We start from the raw sequence: 21,766 nt of genomic DNA, 5'->3' as shown, positions 1-21,766 counted from the left end.
CCTCAGGTCCTGCTGTCTCCATTTGTCTTTGTCCTCACTGTGACATTCTCAAAGAAGCAGGTGTCAAGTGTTGGAGACACCTCAGATGTCTCCAAATCTCCATTTACTAGGGGGCTGATTGCCCCCACATGCTACTGGGAACATGAGCCTTCAAAAGCAGAAGTAGGAAAGAAGAGCTCCCTTTTTATTTTCATCTGTGCTGTGTAAGTGCTGAGGAGAGATTTTTACATGATTGGGAATTTTTGAAATCTGAGGGGCCAAAAGTTTTAGTTATTTCTATCTTACAGATTTGACCCCTGGGTATGTGGGGGTATAAGTGTCTACCACATGTTAGCCATGATATGGTGAATGGAAGGAAAAGAGGGATTTGACCATAATTTGGGAGTATTTTTAGGAAGGAAGCTCTCTGGGTACGGTATCTTTCATAACTTTTTATTGACTAAAAGTTGTGTTGTTGCTTTTAAAAAAAAAAGTGAAGGGCTGCTAGATTAGTATTGTTACTAGTTGTGGTAACTTCTACCACTGCTTTACAAATGGATTATAGTGGGGGAAAAAAAAAAAAAAAACACAAAACAAAACAAAACAAAACAAAACAAAAAAAAAAAAAAAAAAAAAAAAAAAAAAACAGTAGAAATATATATATTACTCTGAAGACCACTCTGGTATGACTGTCCTGAAGGGGTGGCTACTTTCAATAGTGATGTGGTTGCTCAGGGCAGCCACCTTCAATTTCTGCAGGAAAAGCTTGTGAAGAGGAACCAGGGCCAGGGAGCTCAGGAGGGAAGATTGAAGTAATGCTTATTATAGGTGTATGTGTGAGCTCATAGTCCTGGGGAAACACTGTATTTTAGGCAGGGAGTCATAGCAGACTTTTTCCTAGAGTTAACTGTCCAACGCTTCCTAATTAAATTCCCTGGTTAAACTAATTTAATGAAGCTTTTGTCTGTGGAAATTTATCTAACAGATGGACAAAGTAGTCCTTTTAATACCACTTGTCTTCATCCAGAGGCAAAAGGTAATTGTAAAGGAAAATTTGTGGATGAATAAAGGAAAGTAAGAATACAGAAACTTTAAGTGGGAACTGACCTTTTCAGGGAAATACATGTTAATTATGAACCATGCTAGACAATGATTTCTGCTTGTTTTAGAAGCCTAAGAGTGGCATGTATGGGTATATTTACTTTTCCTCACAGAGCTAAATCCTTTTGACCTACTGGATAACATGGCTCTAAGGTCAGGCATCTCTGTAACTTCTGCAGCATCATATGAACAATGTTCTCTGGGAGGGTCAGTGACTCTGGGCCCTCTCAAAAGGACTGCATCTGGTATTGTGCAAATGCAGTGTTGCTTTAAGTATCTAATGAAAGACAAGGAATGTGTTTGCAATTAAACTGCATTAGTAGGAAACTTCTCCATTGACTTTCAGTGCTTGACACCTTTTTGTTTGGACATTTGAGAGTTAATACAAACCTCATGTACCACCTACTTGTGTTCCAGCCTGGCTTGATCTCCAGGGTGTGAGAGGCTTCCCTCAGATGTTGTGGAGGAACCGAAGTACACAGAAATAGTGTTCTGGTGGAGACTAATGGGGTGATTCTTATAGAAATCTGCAGTAAAAACATGGGAGGTCTGGCATTTTGTGTTCGTAGATCTTGCAAGTAATTCTTATTCCAGTATTTTACCCCCTCACCATGAAGCCAGAGATAGAAGAATGGGGGCTTGCTTAATCGCATTAATCATTTCTAAATAAAACAATCATAATTATTAAAGCCAGGAATGGAAGAATGGAGGCTTGCTTAATTGCATTAAAATAGATATTGCTGGGTGTCTTTGCTTACTACTGTACGAATTAACTTACACAAGGAGTCTTGGGGCCCCTCACAGGGGATGTTTCCTGACAAAAACGGGGAACCTGTCTCAAAAACCAGCTGAGACGACCTTATGGTATGGACAAGAGCCAAGAAGCAGCTGAGTCTGTACAAAGGCAGAGGGTCAGCTAGTGGTGATGAGGAAGAGTTATCAGCCTTCATCCCCACCACCCCCTGACGACCACCAGCAGCAGGCACTGTGCAAGCACAGAAGGGAGGAGTTTATGGAAATGACTTACTGGAGCTAACTAATACAAAGCGGGGATAGGTTATGAATATGTATATTGGGAAACTTCATGCATATGTAACTCTTTACTGCATATAACCAAAGCAAGTTGCCATGTTAGGGTGTGCATGCCTTTGGGAGCTATCCTGCATACGCCCGGTGCCAAAATAAACCACATACCTACTTCATACCTCATTTGCTTGGAGTTGTAGGGTTCTTCCACGAAACAGCCAAGCTGCAGTTTGCTTCAAATTCCCTGTATTTATTGAATATTCTGTCAGAGACATCTTCTGCTGTACTCTTCAAGAAAGGCAGTCTTAGTGTGCAATGATGGTTGACTTCTAAGATCAAAGAGTAAATGCTGTCTTCCACCAAGGGTCCCTGAAGTTGCAGACCCTTCTTGTCAGTGAATTACTACTATCCAACAGCCTGCTTCTCACTTGCCTCGCTAGCAGAGGCTGTGGCTGCTGCTGGATGTCTGTGCAGCCACCAGGATGTGCCTCACCTGCCAGCTTGCCCCAGGCCAGCTCACTGCGAGGGGTGGGTTTGGCATTTTCTGTTTTCCCCTAGTGAGGGTGGCAGTGTGCTGGAGGAAGGTTGGGCTGGCCTGTAGCTATATAGCATTGAGACAATTCAAATATTTAAATTTTCTTAATGTCTGGCCTGTGAAAGCCATCCCTTCTCCAGCCATGGCGTGGCTGTGCTCCCCTAGGCCCAGTGGGAGGGCCTGCCGGTTTTTCTGCGTGGGCCAGGCCCTCAGGCTTTGTTTTAGACCTCATAGAGAGGTTTCCAGGCCGAACTGTATGTTTCAACACAGTGAGGTACCTCTACTTTTGTGCTGTTAGGCATGTTTTAACTTAAAGCAGATTTATAAGAAGATGTTTTCTTAAACTATTTATTTCTGTGTTCAGCTTGGGGATCTGCAGGCTCAAGAGCAGGGGCTCTCTGCAGGCCCCAGGGAGAGTCAGAGCACAAAATCTGAGTGCTGCAGCCTACCATGGCCTAAAACTGCCATTTTTCTGGGGGGGGGGGGATCTGTGTGGTAAGAGGGAAACCAGCTTTAAGAATGTCCAAAGAGTGTAACTGTTAATGTGAAAAGATCCTAAGACAGAGTTGGGATTGTGAATATCAAGTGAACATCTTTCCCAAAAACTTGTCCATTGTGTGACTTCCCATCATATCGTTCCTTCTCTTGCGCCTGTTGCAGGTGATGCAAGCTCCTTGAGGCCAGGGTTATTTCTCCTGAAGTGTGCTGTTGGTACAAGGTGTGATCTGGGTTCTCATGGAGCCCAGGTGGTTGGGCCTGAGTGTGAAGGTGGAGCTGAAGCAAACAGTTTAATGAAGACATGAGTGGGTGAGCTGGCTGTATTGTGTTTCAAGCAGTTGTCTTAAGTATTTGGCATCTTCTGTTTGTACAGCACCTGCCCTTGAGAGATCATGGACCCGAGGTGAAGTTCTCCAGATGTTACTGCAGTGCATGGGGTCACAGGTAAGCACAGAGAAACATGAGCAGTAAGTTCTGGATGGGGCCATGATGCATTCACATCCACGTCCCGTGTGATTAGGTGGTGTTTGAAGATGATGTTGGGTGTAAGGTGTGCAAAAGATTATTTTTTATAAGCTGGGTGGTTAGATGCCGATTTAGATGTGAAACAAGATTTTCTTTCAAAACTCACTTTAGTTTTCAAATATCTGTGTAACTCGATGTAGCTAAAAATTGATGTCTAACCACTCTTGAACTCAGTGGAGCTGTTCATCATGACAGCCAGTTCTGCCAGTTAACTTTTGATTAATTGAAATACAATTTTACTAACTGTGAATTTGCCATATGTTTCAGCTAATGACTTTTGTTTGTAAATGCCTGTGAATAAAAGTTGTTGCTATTGGTCTGGATTATTAATCAATTTTTCAACAATTGCATGAAGAATATTTTTAAAATTCTGATTAAAACAAGGTTTTACTTCTAATCACTCATTTATTGTGGTTATAATATAGAGAATATTAAACACAGGAGCTAAGTTCTAATTAATGTCCCTGTAATTCATATCAAAGGAATTAATGATAGGAAGATTATAAAATTTTTGCTGTTTTTAAATTGTATGTTTGAAACTGGCTTTGCTTTATAGACAGGAGGTAATATACTGAAGTGTAAACACTAATATGTCACATCTGTGAGCTCCTGCTGTGTGTTTGAGTATAGGATTTTGCTAGTATTGATTAGTTGGTCATACATTAACATTCAGTGAAATCCCAATGCTCTAAAGTAGTCTTCCATATAGCCTTTCAACTGGAAGAGGATTCTGTATAGGGAATCATGCACGTTTTGTAAGCGTTTTAGTTAAACCTCATGGCTTGCATCCACTTCTCTTAAAGGTATTTAACTGGTTCAGGGCTTTACGTCTGTTTTATCCAAAAATGTCTATTGTCCAATGTTGATTTTTGGGCAAAATGATCCAGCTGAAATGTAGTTCAATGTTAAATGTAGTATCAGAAAATTTTCTGGTGGGGACTTTATTTGCTTGACTTCCTGGTTGAGGATAAGTACTAAAATAATTGTATGGTTTGTTTCTAGTCAGAAGTGTTTCACAAGACTTTGTTTCCTTTTAAGGAGGCTAAAAAGCCTGTTAAATAAATAAAACTGCTCTTCTGGGGAGCAGAGAGCATTTGTTTTTCTCCTAAATAATAATTGTAGAAGATCTTCTACACCAAGAGAAAATAAGCATAAGACACTGATAGTTATCATTATGCTTATCTGATAAGATTATCTTCTCTACTATATGGCTTTACTGGTTTCAGCCTAGAATGGATCTTCGGGCGTCAGTGGAAATGAAATGTCGTTATCCAGGTAGGATTTCCCAAATAGTCTCACTGTGTTGGCGCCAGGAGAGGGCACCAAACAGCAGTGACAGCACCTGCTCTCGCTGTTGTTATGCTTCGTGCAGACAGTTTTTCTTCCATTCCTCAGCATTAACTGGCTGAATGTATAAGGGTTTCATATCATGGTAATCATCCAGTTTCTAATATACTCTGATCTTTTGCCTTTATGGATGCTTTGACTCTCCTTGGATTCTGGGAATTGAGGATAGCAAGCTCGTCAAAGAGCTGGCCTCACAGTTAATTTGCATGCTGAAACTGGCATTCATATTAAGTTCCAGGGGAAAAAAAAGGCAGTCTCAGTGTGACCTGTAAAAGTTTCTGTATCATAAGCAGAGCTCTAAATCTGCTGCAGGGCTGAGGTAAAAAGGTACAAAAATGTATTTGCATAGACCCTGTCATTCAGAGATGTGAAATCCTAAAGCTGATTGCCAGCTGACAAGCTGCCTTTCTGACACACTGTTTCTGAATATTTTGTTTGAATTCTTACATACAGTATTAAGTTCTGGCCTTCAATCTTTTATGGTATATGGTCCTTCTTGGGGACAACCTGTTTCAACCATTTGTCTCCTCTCCGGGGTAGCGGTGTCCAGCCAGATGTCTCAAAGTGGTTTGAGTACTTCCAGAAAGTGTGTAGTCACCCTGTCAGGGATGGACAAAACCACGACCTCCCTGAACCATGGTGAGGATTTTCCCAGGCAGACAGCAGCCTTCTGCAGCTTTCATTCACTGTCCTCAGATTAAAATTATTTCTTGATATCTTTTGTTCTCTTCATGTAGTGGCAGAGCTTCTGCTAATGCTTTTCCCTGTTGTTACTTATACGAGCTGGAAGAGACTGGTTGTCTTTGCTTTCCTTTCTTTCAAGTTAGGTGAAGGAATGTCATGGTGCTGGGTAATCCACATACATGTATGAGAAGTAAATGTCAGGTTTAGCTCTTATTCTTGAAAGAACTGAGGCAATGAAGTAAATTCCACTCCACAAATACTGCTTCTCCCATCTTAGGAGTCAAAAGTAATGGCACCATTTCCCGAACCCTTGGTGTGAGCATCCTTCTCAGTTTAAAATGAGAGGACCGTGTATTTGTCAGTCATCCTGAGTTGTCTCTGCTCTGCATTTAAAAATGGGCGAAGCCCCTTTGTCATCCTCCCTGTCTTGTTCTGTCCCCTCCCCAGCCTCTTCTCTGTAATCTGGAGTTTGAGCAGGAGCTGAGGCTGAGCAGCAGTACTAGTCATTAGTTCTACACAAGGGGACTCATAAAATATTCCTGACCATCGGTTGCATGAAATATTGCGGAGCACCTGTGGAAGGCAATTAAATTAACCTCTCTTGATTTGTGGTTCTTCTATTAATCTTTACACTGGGCACATACATCAATAGCACATAGTTCATTCAGAGTGACAGAAATACTAAGAAATGGGAAGAAAATTAGAACTGGAGCTGGAGACTGAATTTTTATAAAGAAAAGCGGAGCCTAGAGCCAGACCTGAGTATTTACCTGCTTGCTTTATCATGCCTGCCCAAGCCTTGAAGGGCTCCATGAGAACTGAGGTCCTCTTGTCAAATGCAAGCCTTGGCTTTTGCTGGAAAAACTTGAGGATGATGTCAGTTGGAAGGATTTTGGTTCCCTGTCATCTGTGTCTCAATTCTTTGAAACAGCTCCTGTTTTCTTCCATAGCATCTTCCTGCTTCATTAGCCACTAAATCCTAAAGGCAACAAATGCTAGTGGTGTCTCTGGATCTGGCCTCTATTGAAGGGCTGAAGCATTGCAGAAGGTGCAAATGTGCAGTACTGCGTGCCCTAGGGGTCTTGGCTGTGTTGTATAACAAGTAGTCAGGGAAGAGCAGTGGAGTTTACTGGCTGTTTCTTCTTTTGCTGAATACAAGAGGGAAAAAGATTGTCTGCTTTCAGCAAAAGCTTTGTAATCCATGCTCTGCCGAAATTAAAGGATCGTTAGTCTGGCTCTTTTCCTTACTGTAGATGTCGGGTGACAGCCCTGGTGGGCCTCTGAGGGTAAGGATGACAACTGCTTGTGCTGCTGGAAATGAGCTCGTGCCAGGGATGACAACCCTATCCAGTGACACTGAGACAGATCCCCTAATCAGACAGCTTCACTCATGGGTGTAAGGGCTCTAGGATGGTTTTGTTGCCCAGTGTATGTGCTGCTGAAGGACTGATTGTGGCTTTAGTTGGGTGTGTTGTACAGAGTATGAGTTCTGTGTTAGCTTTTGGGAGTGTTTTGATATGAAATATTCAGGGATTATGCTACCTTATACAAACTGCTACTTCAGGGTGGTAACAGGTTATGGTTAATCGGGAGAAAGGTAATCCCCAGCTCCCTCTTTGGAGAGAGGGAATGCGTTTTCTGCTTGTGTTTCAGATCACCTAAGCCTCATCTCACGTACTTAGTTATATTGCTGTTTTAGAGTCTGCAGGGTCAGAAAAAGTTCATTATCCCACTCTTTAACCTTCTTGCACCAGCAGCGTCTGAATTCATCAGTAAAGAGCACGGTAGTTTCTTGTAGGTTAACAACCTGAGCACAAAGGGCAAACTCAGCGCTTGCACTCAAGAACACCAAATCAAAATAGATGCAACCTGAACTGTGATGCCTGAGGGTCTAGTCCTAATGCGGCTAACTGCAGCATTAGCATGAGATCGTGTTGTGCATTCTGCACGTTAGTTTTTGAAGGGAATACACAACTCATTGTGGTTTAGCTATTTGTTCTGTCCTTTCAGGCCTGATGGCAGAGTTCATTCCTCACTGACCTCATGAAAAGCTTAATTTTCGAGCAGGGCATATGTGGTCTGATTACCCAAACTACCTATGTAGCTCCTATATGTGTTTACTCAACCTGGGTTGCTTATTGCTGCTCCCCCTGCTAGGCTAATGAGGCCATCCTTAATGCCTCCATTAATCTTTTTTTTTCCTCCACAGGTGTCACTGTTTCTATCCTCATGCTTTTTCATGTGAGAAGCTCTAAGTCACTGCTCTTGCCATCAAAATCCTTTCTCAAGCACTTGAATTTTGCCAGTACTGATGAATTCCTCTTCCCTGTGTATGCACACGTGTGGGTGGAAGGGCATACCCGTCCTCTAGAAGCAGGAGACCCAAATCCTCAGCTTATGGCTGTCCGCAGCAGGGCTGATCCTATTGTTGCATGATCACTATAAGCTTGTTCGCATGTCTCATGTACAGTGAGAACTGAATTTGACTTCTCCTGTGCTCCCCAGCAAAGCAGCAGCCTTGAGAAGAATCAGCATTACTGATTTCTTTGGGCTGTATCACTGGAGTGCAAGTGGTGTAAGGTAGCTGCAGATCAAACCACTGCAGATGCACTTTTGATGTCAAAGTCTCTTGTTTTGACACTAGCAAACTATTTGAATCCAAAGGCTTTTATAAATGAGGGTAAATGAAGGAATGGCTGGTTTAAAAAACAAAAACACTTGTGAAGCTGCTGTTTGCCACCTTGTGCTGCTTCACTGGCACTTGTGGACTTTATCTTCTCTGGTGCAAAAAGGTCTAGAGATTTTGTCTGCTTCCTGTATGGCACGAGGTATGATGTGATACCTGTTCCCCAGGGTAAGGTATGACTGAGAAGAGCTGAGTAAACGTTTGAGTGCTGTACTGGTTAACTGGTGCCCATGTTTTGCCTTGTCTTCATGTGGCTGCTACTGGCCTGGCACTACTGAGCCCCAGGACGGGTTGTGCTCCCCTCTGCTAGTGCAGGGTGGACTGGCAGGTGGCAAATGATGTGGGGGAGAAGAAAGCTGGAGATGAGAGAATTACTGTCTGAGGCTTCTTTCCTCCTTGGGAGGCCAATCAGGAAACCAACCTTTTCCACTTTGGAAATTGCATTGTACCAAACAAATGTTCTGGCTCTGCTTAGTTCTATCCTGGGGGGAGGAATGTCAATTAGGTAACAATAAAATAAATGTGGAATACTTTGGCTGGTCTGGCATGAAACAGGAGGTACCAAAGGTATGTCCATATGTGTCACTCTAGCAGTGACAACGTGTGGCACTGGAGGCACTGGTGTTTTATGTGGGGAAGGGGCTGGGGACTGGAGTTCAGTGTTGATCCAAAGGCAGATTCCAGGTCTGATGCAGGGAAGGCTGATTTGCAAGTCCTGTTCAGACTGCAGTCCTGCAGCATACATGCAGGCTGTATGCAGGCTCACTGTAAGAGTATTTTAAGTATGTTGCCCTTGGTTTTAATTTCAGGGATAATTATAGAAAGCGCATGTCTGGGTCTCTAATTTCCACATCGCTGCTGCTGGTCCATGTGTCAAATGGTATCTTCTCTTTCCTAACAAAACTTTCTCATCCTCGTCAGTGACACTCAATACTTCTGCTCCAAGGTTGCTACTTTTAGTTCATGGGAAAGTTGCAGAGCTTGCTGCCCTGACCCACTGCATGTGGGAAGGGATGTGGCAGCTGAAGCAGAAGCATTCTGATGTTTTTCACTTTGTCTATTTCTATTACAGAAAATCCATATCCTTGCTTCAGGAAAGAGTAGTAGGGGAGTTTTGGACACTTGAAGTATTGAATCTAAATGTCTAAGTTGGTGAATGCAGTTTTAGACTCATAGCAGACGAAAGCAACCCATGAAATACCAGAGCTCTTAAATCTAGTTGCTTACAATCCGCATGCAGATATTAGTTTGAGTTCATCTGTCTCTTCAAGTCTCATGAGCCGTGCAGACTACTTCTGCTGGTGGCCTCTCCCTTTCAGCCCGTTTCATCACAGTGCTGACATAACGTTTCTTTTAGGAAAAATGTCAAGAACAGAACATTCGGCAACCATTGATTGTCACTTTAAGAAGTGCAGATGTTGGGAAGAGCTTTAAGAGGGATGTTTTGTGATCATTCTGAATCTAGACTGCTGAAGCTGTGCTTATCTGCATTGATCTGCATTTGTTACTGCCACCAACTAGATTTTGATGTTGGAGACTGGCGAGTTGGAAAGCCTGCCAGACCTCCATTTGGAAACCTGAGTGTGGAGTGCACCAAACACCCCAAAAATCTCATAAGGCTGGGTTTTCCTCTTCTAACAACCAACCATGAAACTTGAGGAAAGAAGAGAAGTGGGGAAGCTTCACCTTACTGGTTCTTTTTTTTCCCAGGGTGAAAAAGATGGAGAAAGCACTTTGGAGTTGGATCTGTGGTTTACAGTCTTGTGCATTTACTACCTAAAAACATTGATGGCTGTTTGAGGGAAGCTATGTAGGTCACTGAAAACAGCATTTTTTTGTGCTTTTCTTCTAATATTTGAAGTCCCAGAATTCAAAAATAAATTGTTCCTTGGCATGAAACTGTCTGGGTGGCATGAAGCTGACCACCTGGAGTGCAGAGATCCAGTGCATCAACAGAAAGGGATTTCTTTTTTCAGAGTAATGAATGTTTACTAGTAAGCGTGTCTGACAGGCTTTCAGCCGTAAATATCAGTTGAAGCAAACGGTTGGAATCTGACTTATTATGGAAAGGGATGAGTGTAAGAATTCCTTCTAGGTTAAGTTATTAAAAATAACAAAGTTGGAGTAGGGCTGGGAACAGATTGGTCAGCACCTGGAGAATGGTAAATGTAAAGGCTGCTGAAAGCTGCCTGTGCTGCTGTAGTTAAGGCCAGTATCCGGCCTGTGCTGACCTTAGAAGTGTTCAGTGGTCCCCAGCACATACTTACTGGAAGGAAGCTGACTCAGTTCCTTGGATGTGTAAAACTGGGGATCTCAGCTCTGAACAGTTTTGACAGCTATCATATGCTGCCTCCTCTGACTTTACTCCCCACTGTCTTATTTTCTTCCTTCTTCTGTCAACATCACGCATGGAAGTACTTGTGCAGAAACGATAACAGCTTCTATAGTTTTTCTGGGGAAAAGTCATAGATCCTACTGGAGAGAAGTAATAAAGGCCCCTGCCTGAAGGATTGGCTGGGAGGTAGGATGTGAGGTCAGCCCTGGGCTCTACTAAGGGCTTTCTGAACAGTCTGGAGGCAAACTTTCTAACCTACTTGTTCCAAACCTATAAGCTCAGGGTAATAATGCTTCCTCATGTAGCAAAGGAATGGGGAGTCCTTGATTTTAGCTTGGAAATCCACTGTACCCCAGGACTCCTGCTCACTGTACCAGATGCATGCCCTGTAGGTTAGATGCAGCAAGTGGATTCACCATGGGTATTTTGGCTAAAAGCTGGTCTGCTGGGTGCTGTAGATATGTACAGAAAGTGATGATACCTGCATTAAGAGCTCTTAGTCTAAAAATAAGTCTCATAACAAGAGAATAAGATAGATAAAACAGTAGAAATGAGATGTCAAAAACATTAGGGAAACTTTCTTATCAGTAACTGCTATTTGGAATGACACAGATTTTCAGCCTATCCCCATTTTAAAAACAATCTGCCTCACCTAAGAAAACAATAACAAGTGTTTGATCTAAGCTCATGCTGCTGTGCATTTTGCAGGTCTACATTGCAAAGACTAAAAAATTAACTAAGCAAGCTTTAAATTAGCTCTTTTGGAGGCCACAAGCAAGCAGGTGAGGACTTGCTGCAGGATGCCAATAGGTCTTGGGCTTTGGGGAGATGTGTGGGGTTTCTGCCCCTCCTGAGCTTTGTATTGCTGCGTGAGATGCAGCATAGACAGAACAAGCGCTGCTGGTTTGTTGTCTTGCACAGTGAGCAGCGTAGCCCCAAGGAGTGATGCTGTCTGTCCATCACTGATAAAATATTTGACCCCTCACAGATGGATTGGGTTACTGCTGCTGCAAACTTGGGGGGCTAAAGAGGAGCTTTCTCAGAAGTCAAAGGGGTGTTTCTTTTACAAAAGCAATGTGAGAGGGAAGACATACAAAGATGTGTGTGGCGGGGGAGCTCAGGAAGAGCACAGAGGAACTGAGAATGGAGACTGGTGCACTGGGGAAAAGCTTGAGCTTTTGTTGGTGCTGAATGTGGGGGGTCATTGTCAGTACTTGAAAAGGGGCACAGCGGTCCTGTGGCTTTCTTAAGGGGAACCAGATCCTTTTAATGCTTCCTTGCACTGCAAAACACATGAGAGATCAGGCATTGCTACCCAACTGAGTTTTTCAGGGTTGCGCTTGCAGTGTGGTGGACTAGCGAGAATCCTCCTAGTTAAGATAAAAGTGGGTGTCTGAGAGAATCACTTTAATCCTCGCATCCTTTGGTTCTCAGATTGTCTCTGCTTCCTTTGTAGCAATTGACACTCATTATGTCACAAGTGCAAATTGCCTCGGCATGTTTTCTTAAGTTTGATGTAATGAGGAAAGAATTCAGATAGCATCGATACCTTGTCATTTTGCACTGGCTGTTAGTGGGAACCAACAAAATCAGATACAGCCTCTCTGAATTACGTGCGCAAACAAATGAGATCAAAACCGCTGACTTCAGTAGTGTCAGATTTTCATGATTAAGTCCGTGTTTCCAGGACAAAAGGCAAACCCAGCCAAGCGTTTCAGACAGTGCTCTGCCCTGAAGGGGCCTTGCCACGGTGCGAGGTCTGACTGCTCCTGGACAGCAGCATGGAGCCAGGGGGACCCGTGTGGGGAAGGGTCATGGGGTGGTGGGCACTGCCCTGTAAGCCCGGCTGCTGTTTCTCGGCATTTGAGTTGTTTTACTCTTTCCCCACTGTTTTGAAGGGGGGCTGTGTACCAGGAATTTATTAAGAGCGGATCTTGCCTGCAGGGAGCCGGTACTTTCTCTGGGAGTTATTTACCCGCAATAGCTGGGGAGCACATTCTGCACATACACAGACAGGGAAAGGCACGTGGAGGGCAGTCCTGGCTGCGAGCACTGGGCCTGGGCTCTGCAGGGACTCTGCAATTTCATGGGAATTGCTTCTGCGGTGGTCTCCTGATAACAGATCTCCTCACGCTATCTGCTGTCCGTATGCTAGAAATGTGTTCGTGATGAAAAAGGTAAGGGGAGCTCTTACAGTCTGATGAGAAATCATTTAGTTCAGAACAGCCAACGTAAAACAAAACACTCACTTGAATCAGTCCTGTGTAATACTACTAGGAGTCAGGAGATGGGGCTATTTTAGCTAAAGCGCCCAAATCCCGTGCCAGTGACTGTTGAGGCACTGAGGTGACAAATCCTGCTGCAAGTCAAAATGCATTTGTCTCGAAGGCAAGCGCACCAACAGCGTCGGGTTCTCTTCAGCCCTTTTGTTCCTTTGTGTGGATGTAGTTCTGATAAAAGCTTTCTCTGGTGCAAAAGTCCCAAACCGTACATGTAAGCCCGAGGTAGGATTTTTACCTTTTCTTTGCCCCCTTGCACAGTGTACTTTGTTACTAGCCTTGTGCACAGGGAAGGGATGTGTCCACAGCAGATGCCTGCCGGTTCATGTGGCAGAGATTCCTCCCATTCCTGCCAAGAAAGGGGTTAAAAAAGCACCCTGAGTTTTGTGTTAAACGTCTTTAAACAGTTGTATCTTCTCTTTACGTGTAAAACGTAGCTTTAAATAAACCCTCCTTCCTTCTATATTGTCTGTTACTAAGTGCAAACAATGTGAACTTTCTCCACAGGTATTGTGTGCCTCTAAAAAGGCTGAAATAAGAGATTTCTGTGACCTGAAACACCTAATTTAGGCTCTGTGGGGTTCTGTTGTCCAATGAGCTCTTTGCTCCAGAGCTCAGAAATCTTTTTAAATTGCATTAAAATAGCAGATGTTAGAAATATGCAGCTTGGGAGAAGGTAAGCAGCCCCCCTCCCCCCCCCCCCCCCCTTCCCAAAGGCACATAATAGATAGCATTAATATATGACATCTGAGTCTGTGCCTTTGTGCAGTTGAACATTTCGTGGTATCTGGACTAAGTGATGATAAAGAAACTAAATTGAATGTGGCTTGGAAGATTTTGTCTGCATCTGTAATTCATCTCGTTTTCCTTTTCACTTTAAGGCAGGGAGAGCAGCGAATGCTGTAACAAAAACACCAGGCACTACAGGTTAGATTTAGCCATGATGTAAACTAACCTATCTACTCCGAAGTTCCATGGTTGCATGCCAGCTGAGAATGTGTCCCAGGTCCCTGTTGTATGTAAATTCAACATCCAGTTGCACTAATTGTGTTCCCAGTTGAGGCACAGAACTGGCCAATGCTGTTTGTAGCTGTTGGAGTATCACAGCTCATTGAAAGGAAAGAAATGTGCAGTATTTGTGAGGTACGTGCAGAGAGTTCTGGAGGATACTGTTGAATTCCCAACATTGAATGCACTGCGTGCTTTACCTTGCAGAATTCCCTGCACAGGGAATAAGTTACAGCTAACTGCATGCTTGATGGCTAGGGATAGCGTATGTCTGTTATTAGGAGATTTTACACACGTCTCTCTATATATGTAAATCCTCTAAACTATGGTGTTCTCCAAAAAACAGTTTGGGGAAACCTTGTAGCTCTGGGTTCTTGTCAAGTATGGTCATTAAACCATGTGAGACGAGCAGTCGCTATTTCTTTGTGTAAAAAGTGAAAGAAGACAAAGCTATCTCTAAAACTGAGAATGTGAAATAGTATAGAGAAGGGAGGTTTGGGTGAGAGGAAACACTGGATTGAAAACAGGAGGAGACTGGAAACTGGATAATGTGCTGTCTTGGCTTATAGCTTGGGACATGGGAATTCCAGGCTCCTGTCATGGGCATGAGTCATACTTCTGTATGTATGGTTACAGCAAAAAAAAGAAGCAGATGGCTGTAGAAAATGTTTATTTAATGCTCATTTACAAATGTATTCTTTACAATTGTTAAATTGCTTGAAGCATGTAGGATTGAGAAACCTGAACGTTCTTCAGTGTTTTTCCACAAATATGTATTGATGGCTCCAGATAAACTGAAGGCCTGTGGCTTTTTGCAGCTAGCTGCTCTGGCAAGAAGCTCGATGCCTGCATTTTGGAGGAAAGGACTGCAGGGTGCAGAATACATTCCTTCCGCTGTGCCAGGCTGGTCCCACTGAAGCCAGGACAGTCATGCCAGTGTAAATTAAAGAACTCGAGCTGTGATTCTCTGTAGTATGTGTAAGATGCAAAAGTTAGTGGCAAAATAAGGATGTGTCATATGCATGTGTGTAAGCCAGCTGTATATCTGTATCCAGCTGCTTCTCTATTCTTGTATTATAGTGCCTAGTAGCCTCTTGAAATTTATTACTTGGCATGTATGGAATAGCTGCTTGTGTCACTGCAAAGAAATGAGCACTTTTCCATTGTATTAATCATATATATATTCATTCATAATATTCATAAATGCAATCCTGTACTTGCACAACACTGAACTAGAAGGCTTCTGAAGTTTCCCTCAGCTTAACTGTGCTGTAAGGTGTAATGTTATCTATCGTGTGTGTTCTGAGGAAGTACATTGTAATCCTTAAAGTACAACCTCAGCTGTCCACAGCTCCTATGGTAATTCCTAACTGAGAACTGGAACACTTATACTGTAAATGTGGGCTGCTCTTGCTTGTGCTAGGTGCATGCTAACAGGTGTGTAACTTCTTTTTTTTAAGGTGGCTTCCCGATGAAACTGCATAGTTTATCTTATTGTAAAGCCTGCAATAATTATTAATACCCTACACTGCAGGGAGAAACGCTACCTCTGAGCTAAAGGAAGGGTGAAGTAGGAAAGAAAAAAGTCATTGTTGGTGGCTGAGGACCTTATCCATGCATGCTGAGTATCTGCTTGCCATGATTCAGAGCATGTACTGTTTTTACAAGGTACAAAGAACCAAACAGCTGATATTTTGTGGTGTCCCTAGGGGGGAACTGATACCTTCAGGTACAGCTGCAAGAAAAGGATGTGCTTCCCACAGGGTGCTTCTTGCACTGGACAGAGGCATAGCCCACTCTGGGGAGGGTGAAAGCCTAGGGATGGAAATGCTGCTGTAACATAACAAAGTGGAAAATAACAAAGTGCAGATGACTCCTAGAAACTATGTTCAGGTTTGATTTAGTGGCAAGTGATACATTTTCATATCTGAACCACTTCCCCTCTATAAATCCTACAGCATTTGTGGGTTTTGGCTGTAGTCACTGAAGTGTCCCATTCGGTCAGATGTTGAACAGCACAGATCCCTCAGCTCCCACTAACTGCTCCAGAAACTGCTTGTGTAGATATTCTGGTATGATGCATATGAAATGGATAATAATGGTCTGGTTTATAGATACACCCCTTTGTAGTAGGGTACAGCCATGATGGGCTGGCTCTGAAAATCAGGGGAACAAGTAATCCCACTAGTTACATTTAACCCAGCCTGTTCTTTAGCATGTAATGAAGAATGACAGTGGCTTCAAATTCATATTGAGAGGCTGAAACACTAGATCTGCTCTGATCTCCAAATTGTGTAAATCTGAGAAAGTTAAATACTGGTATCTTTTTAAAATAAAGGCAAAGACAGTTCATTTATAGTGCTTATAAGATGGTTTGCAAATTACGTTCGGTAAAACATGAATTGTCTCACCAATTGCTGCTTTTTAATAAAGTAACCGTGGGAATCATTCATGGACACCTAGCTTAACTTGGCACAAGGTATTGCATCTCACCACTGAGAAAAGTTCTGCTGGTTGCTCGCGTAGAGTAGTAAAGATTTAAAATTGCATTACCTTCATGTTATATATAGACTGTAGGCTGAAAAGTTATTTCAGTCCTTTAAAATTCTGGTTGTGCAGAAAGCTTCCATAGTTATGCACTGAATTAAATGCCAAAATGATCTTGTGAATGTGACAGTAAATGACAGTTGTTGAATACTTAGGTCAAGAAGCAGATCTGGGTTTTTGTAGTGGCAGCTCTCTGCATGGCAGCTTATATATTAAGGCTGCCCTGAGTCAGGTTTGCTGTGCTGTAATTAGCTGATAGGTCTGCACAATAAAGAATTCGGGTGGTTTCACACAAGATGTAAGGAAGCAAGTAAAATAACCTTGCTTCACAAATAATTTCTCTGAAATTGAGCAAGGACAACAAAGTGTAATAACAAGGGCCTGAGGGCAGATTTCAAATGCTCATCTGGGGACGCTTTAAGACGAACCTCTTGAGGAAATGTCTCTTTGGGACTTGAGCCAGAAATAAGAATAAATGTAGTGAATGACATGGAGTTCTGGTTGTGTGTTTTTGTTTGTTTGTTTTAACTTCAGTAGCAATTTAGCTTCTGGTTTTGTAATCTATTCCCTGATGCATTTGTTACACTGCAAGGAGTGGTCCAGGTGCTGGACCACCTCTCTGTCAATGGCGAAACTCATCTGTACCTTCCACACTATCTTCAAGGTCAATGTAGTGATCCTGAAGGACAAGGAAAGCCACATCACCCTGATGTGCCCAGGACAGATTATATGCCAGGGATGTACTTGTTTTAAAATCACTGACAATTTGCCCAGTTTACACTGGGCAGAGGCTGCAGTCCTTCCACAAAGCTTCCTGCTGAATGCATCTGAGGGGTGTAAGCTGTAGTAAATGTTCCTCTGCCTTTTAAGGAGACTTTGGAATTGGCAGGGGTGGTTGAACATACAAACTAAGTTGTCTGCTTAGCATCTCTGAATGTTTCATCTTTCCCTGGTGTCAGGCTGTTTCTAAACGAAGGTCATTACCTTGGTCATTACAGCTTTGACTGTCTCAGCCTGTGTGCAACAGGCACCATGGCACTAGGGGAACTCCGAGGATATCCCCAACTTCTGTTTGTAAAGTCTTATGTAAAGAGTTAGTAAGACAAGCTAACTGTAGGAAAACAATCTAAACAAGTAAGTTTCAATGTGGTATCTGTTACCTGTAGATGTTTCCTTTTATTGTATCTTATGCTCACTGTCAGCCAATGACATGAGAAAGGGGAAACTATCAGATGTTAGCTGTGCAGGGGTTCCAGAAATAAGACAACAGCTAAAATAAGCGCTTTTGCGTTTGGGTCTCTTCAAGGTATCTTTTCATTTGTGTACAGACTAAATTTTCTGAAGATTTGATTGTAATTATTTGTGCAGTAAACTGTCATTTTCATAGGCTTGCTTGTCTCTTTGCTTTGTCTTCCACCTCCTAGAAACTGGAAGTATTTTCTGAAGTATTTAGCACAAATTTAAAAAAAGCGAAGCCAGACTCTCCTAAGGAAAATTCCCACCCAGAATTGGTCTAGCTGCACTTGTTTTAGAATCCTAGTAGGACCCTTTTTTTAAGAAGGCAGGACAACATTTCCAAGGATATTTTCAATCCTTAAGAAAACAAAGTTTAAGGAAAAAAAGTGGTACCAGTAAGCAAGCATATGGTTACATTTACCTTAAGGCAAATGGAAGCAGGATGGAATCTGCAAGCATAAAATGAAGAAATATAAAATATGAAACCTGCTGTTGAAAATGAATGGTAAGGTGAAGGCAAATAACTTAAAATTTATCAGATATGCTATAGCTTATAAATTCCAAGGAAACTGGAATAAAGTATAAGATAAATGCACATAAATGTAGCAGCTATGGGATTTTACACCAAGGAAGGAAATTGTCTTTATTTCAAGTGATTGTGCACCTCACATGACAGAAATCAAATGCCATTAGTCTTAAGATGTTAATTATGTACATGTACTTTGACCTACGGGAGTTTTAAATTATTGTGAAAGTTCTTCTTAACAGCTATTTCCTTTGCCAGGAGTATACACTGGCATCTTCCTGGGAATAAGCAAATATCACTTAAGAAGCACTTGAATCTTTGGTTGGTTTATCAATGTTATCAAGGTACCAACAGGGCCTACAGCACAGCCAGCCTTCAACAACAACCGTGGGTGTTCCAGGTCAGAGAACGCCTTCCCTTACCCGCCTCCCTGCCGCCGTACATGTAGCTGGGTTTGTCCTGCTCTAACACCCGTGCTATTATGTGCTTGGCATCTGAGAGCCTGATGCTAGTAGGAGGTTAACAAATGCACTTTTTGAATAATATTTGCAGTTAAGGAGATCTGATGGTTTTATATGGCCACTCAGCTTCAGTCTTTGAATGTTAGACATAGTTGTAGGCTCCATGTAAGCATCTGTCTGAACTGCCAAGGAAATAGGTACTTACCTAGTATACTCTAGCTGCTCCAAAAGCTGGGAGGAAAAAGCTGAAGATGCTGCAACTGTTTCCCACTTCTGGCTCACTCTCCTTAGGCATCTTCTGGTTTTGTATTACTCTAAAGAGGCTTCTGTAGTCTGATGCCCTTCATGCCATGCACCTACTGGCACTTATTTGACCCTTCTGTTAGTGTCTTCTCTAGTACTGACAATGCTGTTGATATTCAGATAGTGAAGGTCTGACATACAGTCAGAAGAATTCAAGGACCTTTAGATTCAGAAGGCCAAGGAAGGTATCTTGCCCTGAAATGTTTCTTAGCTTAAAGATCTGACTTGCAGATTCAGATAGTACTCCCATGGTTTAGCAGCATCCTAAATCAGGGTCCCACTAGGTTAAGTGGTCTCTAAACCAAAATCTGTTTCAGCTGTTCTGATTTAATTGATACAACAAAGAGCTTAATTTTTGAGGTAAGAAACTTTCAAAATGCAGGCTCAATCGTACACTTGAGGTTTATTTTCAAATGGAGTTTTCATTGGCCAACCCTGCGAGATGAAAATACTAGGGGAGGTTTCAATTTCTACATCTGTTCTGTGGAAAAGAGTACATCTCCAGAAGTGAGTGATTTCCTATCAAAGCACCTTCCAAATGTTATCCATTATTAGCGTTAGGTGTTTCTGCTGACAGTGTCTACCTGAACGCGTGGAAATTTGTTTATTCCTGGGCCTGAAAAACTGGTAATAGACCAAGATGACCGGATTTGCTTCAGAATTGTGTTGTGTTTGGAGCAAGCCTGCAAATGTAAGTGGCAATCCCCTTCTTGTCACAATTTTTGTAGTGGATAAATTGCATCACTGAGTCTGATACTGTGACAAGCTGAGCTGCTGTTTAATGCATATATTCTTTTTACTGGTTATTGCTAGTTTTTTGTGTGCTCCAAAAAGCAACAAATTTTGCTGACAAAACATGATTGCTCTTTATGTTACATCACAGCAGAAATGCTGGCAAAAAAAAAAAAAAAAAGAAATTAATCAGTTAAACCAGCCTATTCAATGCAGCCAGTTGGGCAATCTTGTTTACTGAGCAAAATTTATAAGCAACAATTTGAATCCCCCCTCACTTTTTCCTTCTGTTGAATTATCAAGTTTAACAGATGTATTTCCTTATTATGAAAGTTAACAGATGATAAAATCCAAATTAAACTCTGAGCAGATAATGTTTTATATTTAGTGTACAATTACCCCAGATCAGTGAAAATAACAGCACAAATGAGCAATGTATATTGCCATCCAACGTGTTCATCAGCCTTACTCCTCAGTGGGAGTTGCTTCCTGTCATTTCGTTCAGAAGCAGATATAACAGCTCCTCACAGCATTCCTTTTTAATAATGAGCAGCTAAGTTGTTGTAGGTAGTATGTATGCTGCAGATTCATTCACTGTGAATCTTCTCCACCATCATTTTTTGAACTTTATTTTTTTTATTAATTGGCCAAATCAAATTATCATTAACTGTTCAAATGGCTCTGCTTATGTGTCAGGTCAAACCCTGCTATTTTGTCTCTGACATCCATGGCTCCTGCATAGCTTTTCCTTTAGGCTTTACCCGATCCTCTCTGGGCTGGTCCAGGCTCTGTGACAGTACAAGGACTCAGACTGAAAGACATCCCTGGTTACCCATCTCATGTCTGGCTTTCTGCAGTGCTGGTGTTCAGTCTTGTTTTCTAAGCACTTGAAAATTCAGATTAAATTGATTAAATTATATTTTTTTTCCTTCCAGTAATGACATTGCTAACTTGCATCATTTGGTGTTTGATGTGAGAGAGTCAGCATGCTAGCTGCACGTGGGTCACAGCTGGTTCTGCTTTATCTTGGAGCTGGAAGGGTCAACTTCAGTACAAGTTTCTGACCGAATTGCTGTGACCGCAAGCAGAATGCCAGCAAGTCTCACTTGTAAAGGTGTTGGTGGCAGAAACAACTTCTCATTAAGAGCTGGACTGAAATCACTGCCTTATTTCCCAAAGGTGGCCAAAGAGCACCACAAGACAAGTTCAATTCTAATTTGGAAAGAGAATTAAAGCCTACTGGGTGTTCTGGGAACTTTCCAACCCATTCCAGTTAATACCTGTTGTTACAAAGACACCCAAATGAGGGGGAACCACTGTCAGTACCCTTTTTCTGCGTTAACTTTTAACTACATTTAAGTTTTTAATGACAGCGGACAGAGGGCCAGTGTCTGAGGTTTAGTAAATGTCCAGGATGTTGAGTACCTGATTGCCTGCCTACGGAGCTGTGTTTTGGTCCTCTTGTTACAGAATCACAGAATCACAGAATCACAGAATTTTCTAGGTTGGAAGAGACCTCAAGGTCATCGAGTCCAACCTCCAACCTAACGCTAACAGCCCTCCACTAAACCATATCCCTAAGCTCTACATCTAAACGTCTTTTGAAGACTTCCAAGGATGGTGACTCCACCACTTCCCTGGGCAGCCTGTTCCAGTGCCTCACAACCCTTTCAGTGAAGAAGTTCTTCCTAACATCTAGCCTAAAACTCCCCTGGCTCAACTTAAACCCATTCCCCCTCGTCCTGTCACCAGGCACGTGGGAGAACAGGCCAACCCCCACCTCGCTACAGCCTCCCTTGAGGTACCTAAAAAGAGCGATAAGGTCGCCCCTGAGCCTCCTCTTCTCCAGGCTGAACAAGCCCAGCTCCCTCAGCCGCTCCTCGTAGGACTTGTTCTCCAGGCCCCTCACCAGCTTCGTCGCCCTTCTCTGCACCCGCTCAAGCACCTCGATGTCCTTC

General features: G+C 42.5%; 1 protein-coding gene across 3 annotated transcripts in view; it reads left to right on the top strand.

Annotated features, from left to right (window-relative positions):
• Nucleotides 1–149: 149 nt before the first annotated feature.
• The window catches only part of LOC311441093 (glypican-5-like), a 410,588-nt gene continuing 388,971 nt past the window's right edge, over nucleotides 150–21,766 (top strand). For 2 of the 3 annotated variants that reach the window (XM_084528744.1, XM_084528741.1), the window contains exons 1-2: nucleotides 150–203; nucleotides 3,513–3,583. Coding sequence is in view for 1 of the 3 variants with exons in the window: in XM_084528739.1 (XP_084384865.1) it covers nucleotides 3,557–3,583; nucleotides 4,891–4,939 (76 nt within the window). In the remaining 2 variants the exon portion in view is untranslated. Of the gene's footprint in view, nucleotides 204–3,512; nucleotides 3,584–4,890; nucleotides 4,940–21,766 lie in introns of all 3 variants that reach the window. The other variant, XM_084528739.1, reaches the window with a different exon arrangement.

The sequence above is a fragment of the Aythya ferina genome, assembly GCF_964211825.1.
Source record: "Aythya ferina genome assembly, chromosome: 9".
Lineage (NCBI taxonomy): Eukaryota > Metazoa > Chordata > Aves > Anseriformes > Anatidae > Aythya > Aythya ferina.
This window is presented reverse-complemented; position numbering and strand designations above follow the sequence as displayed.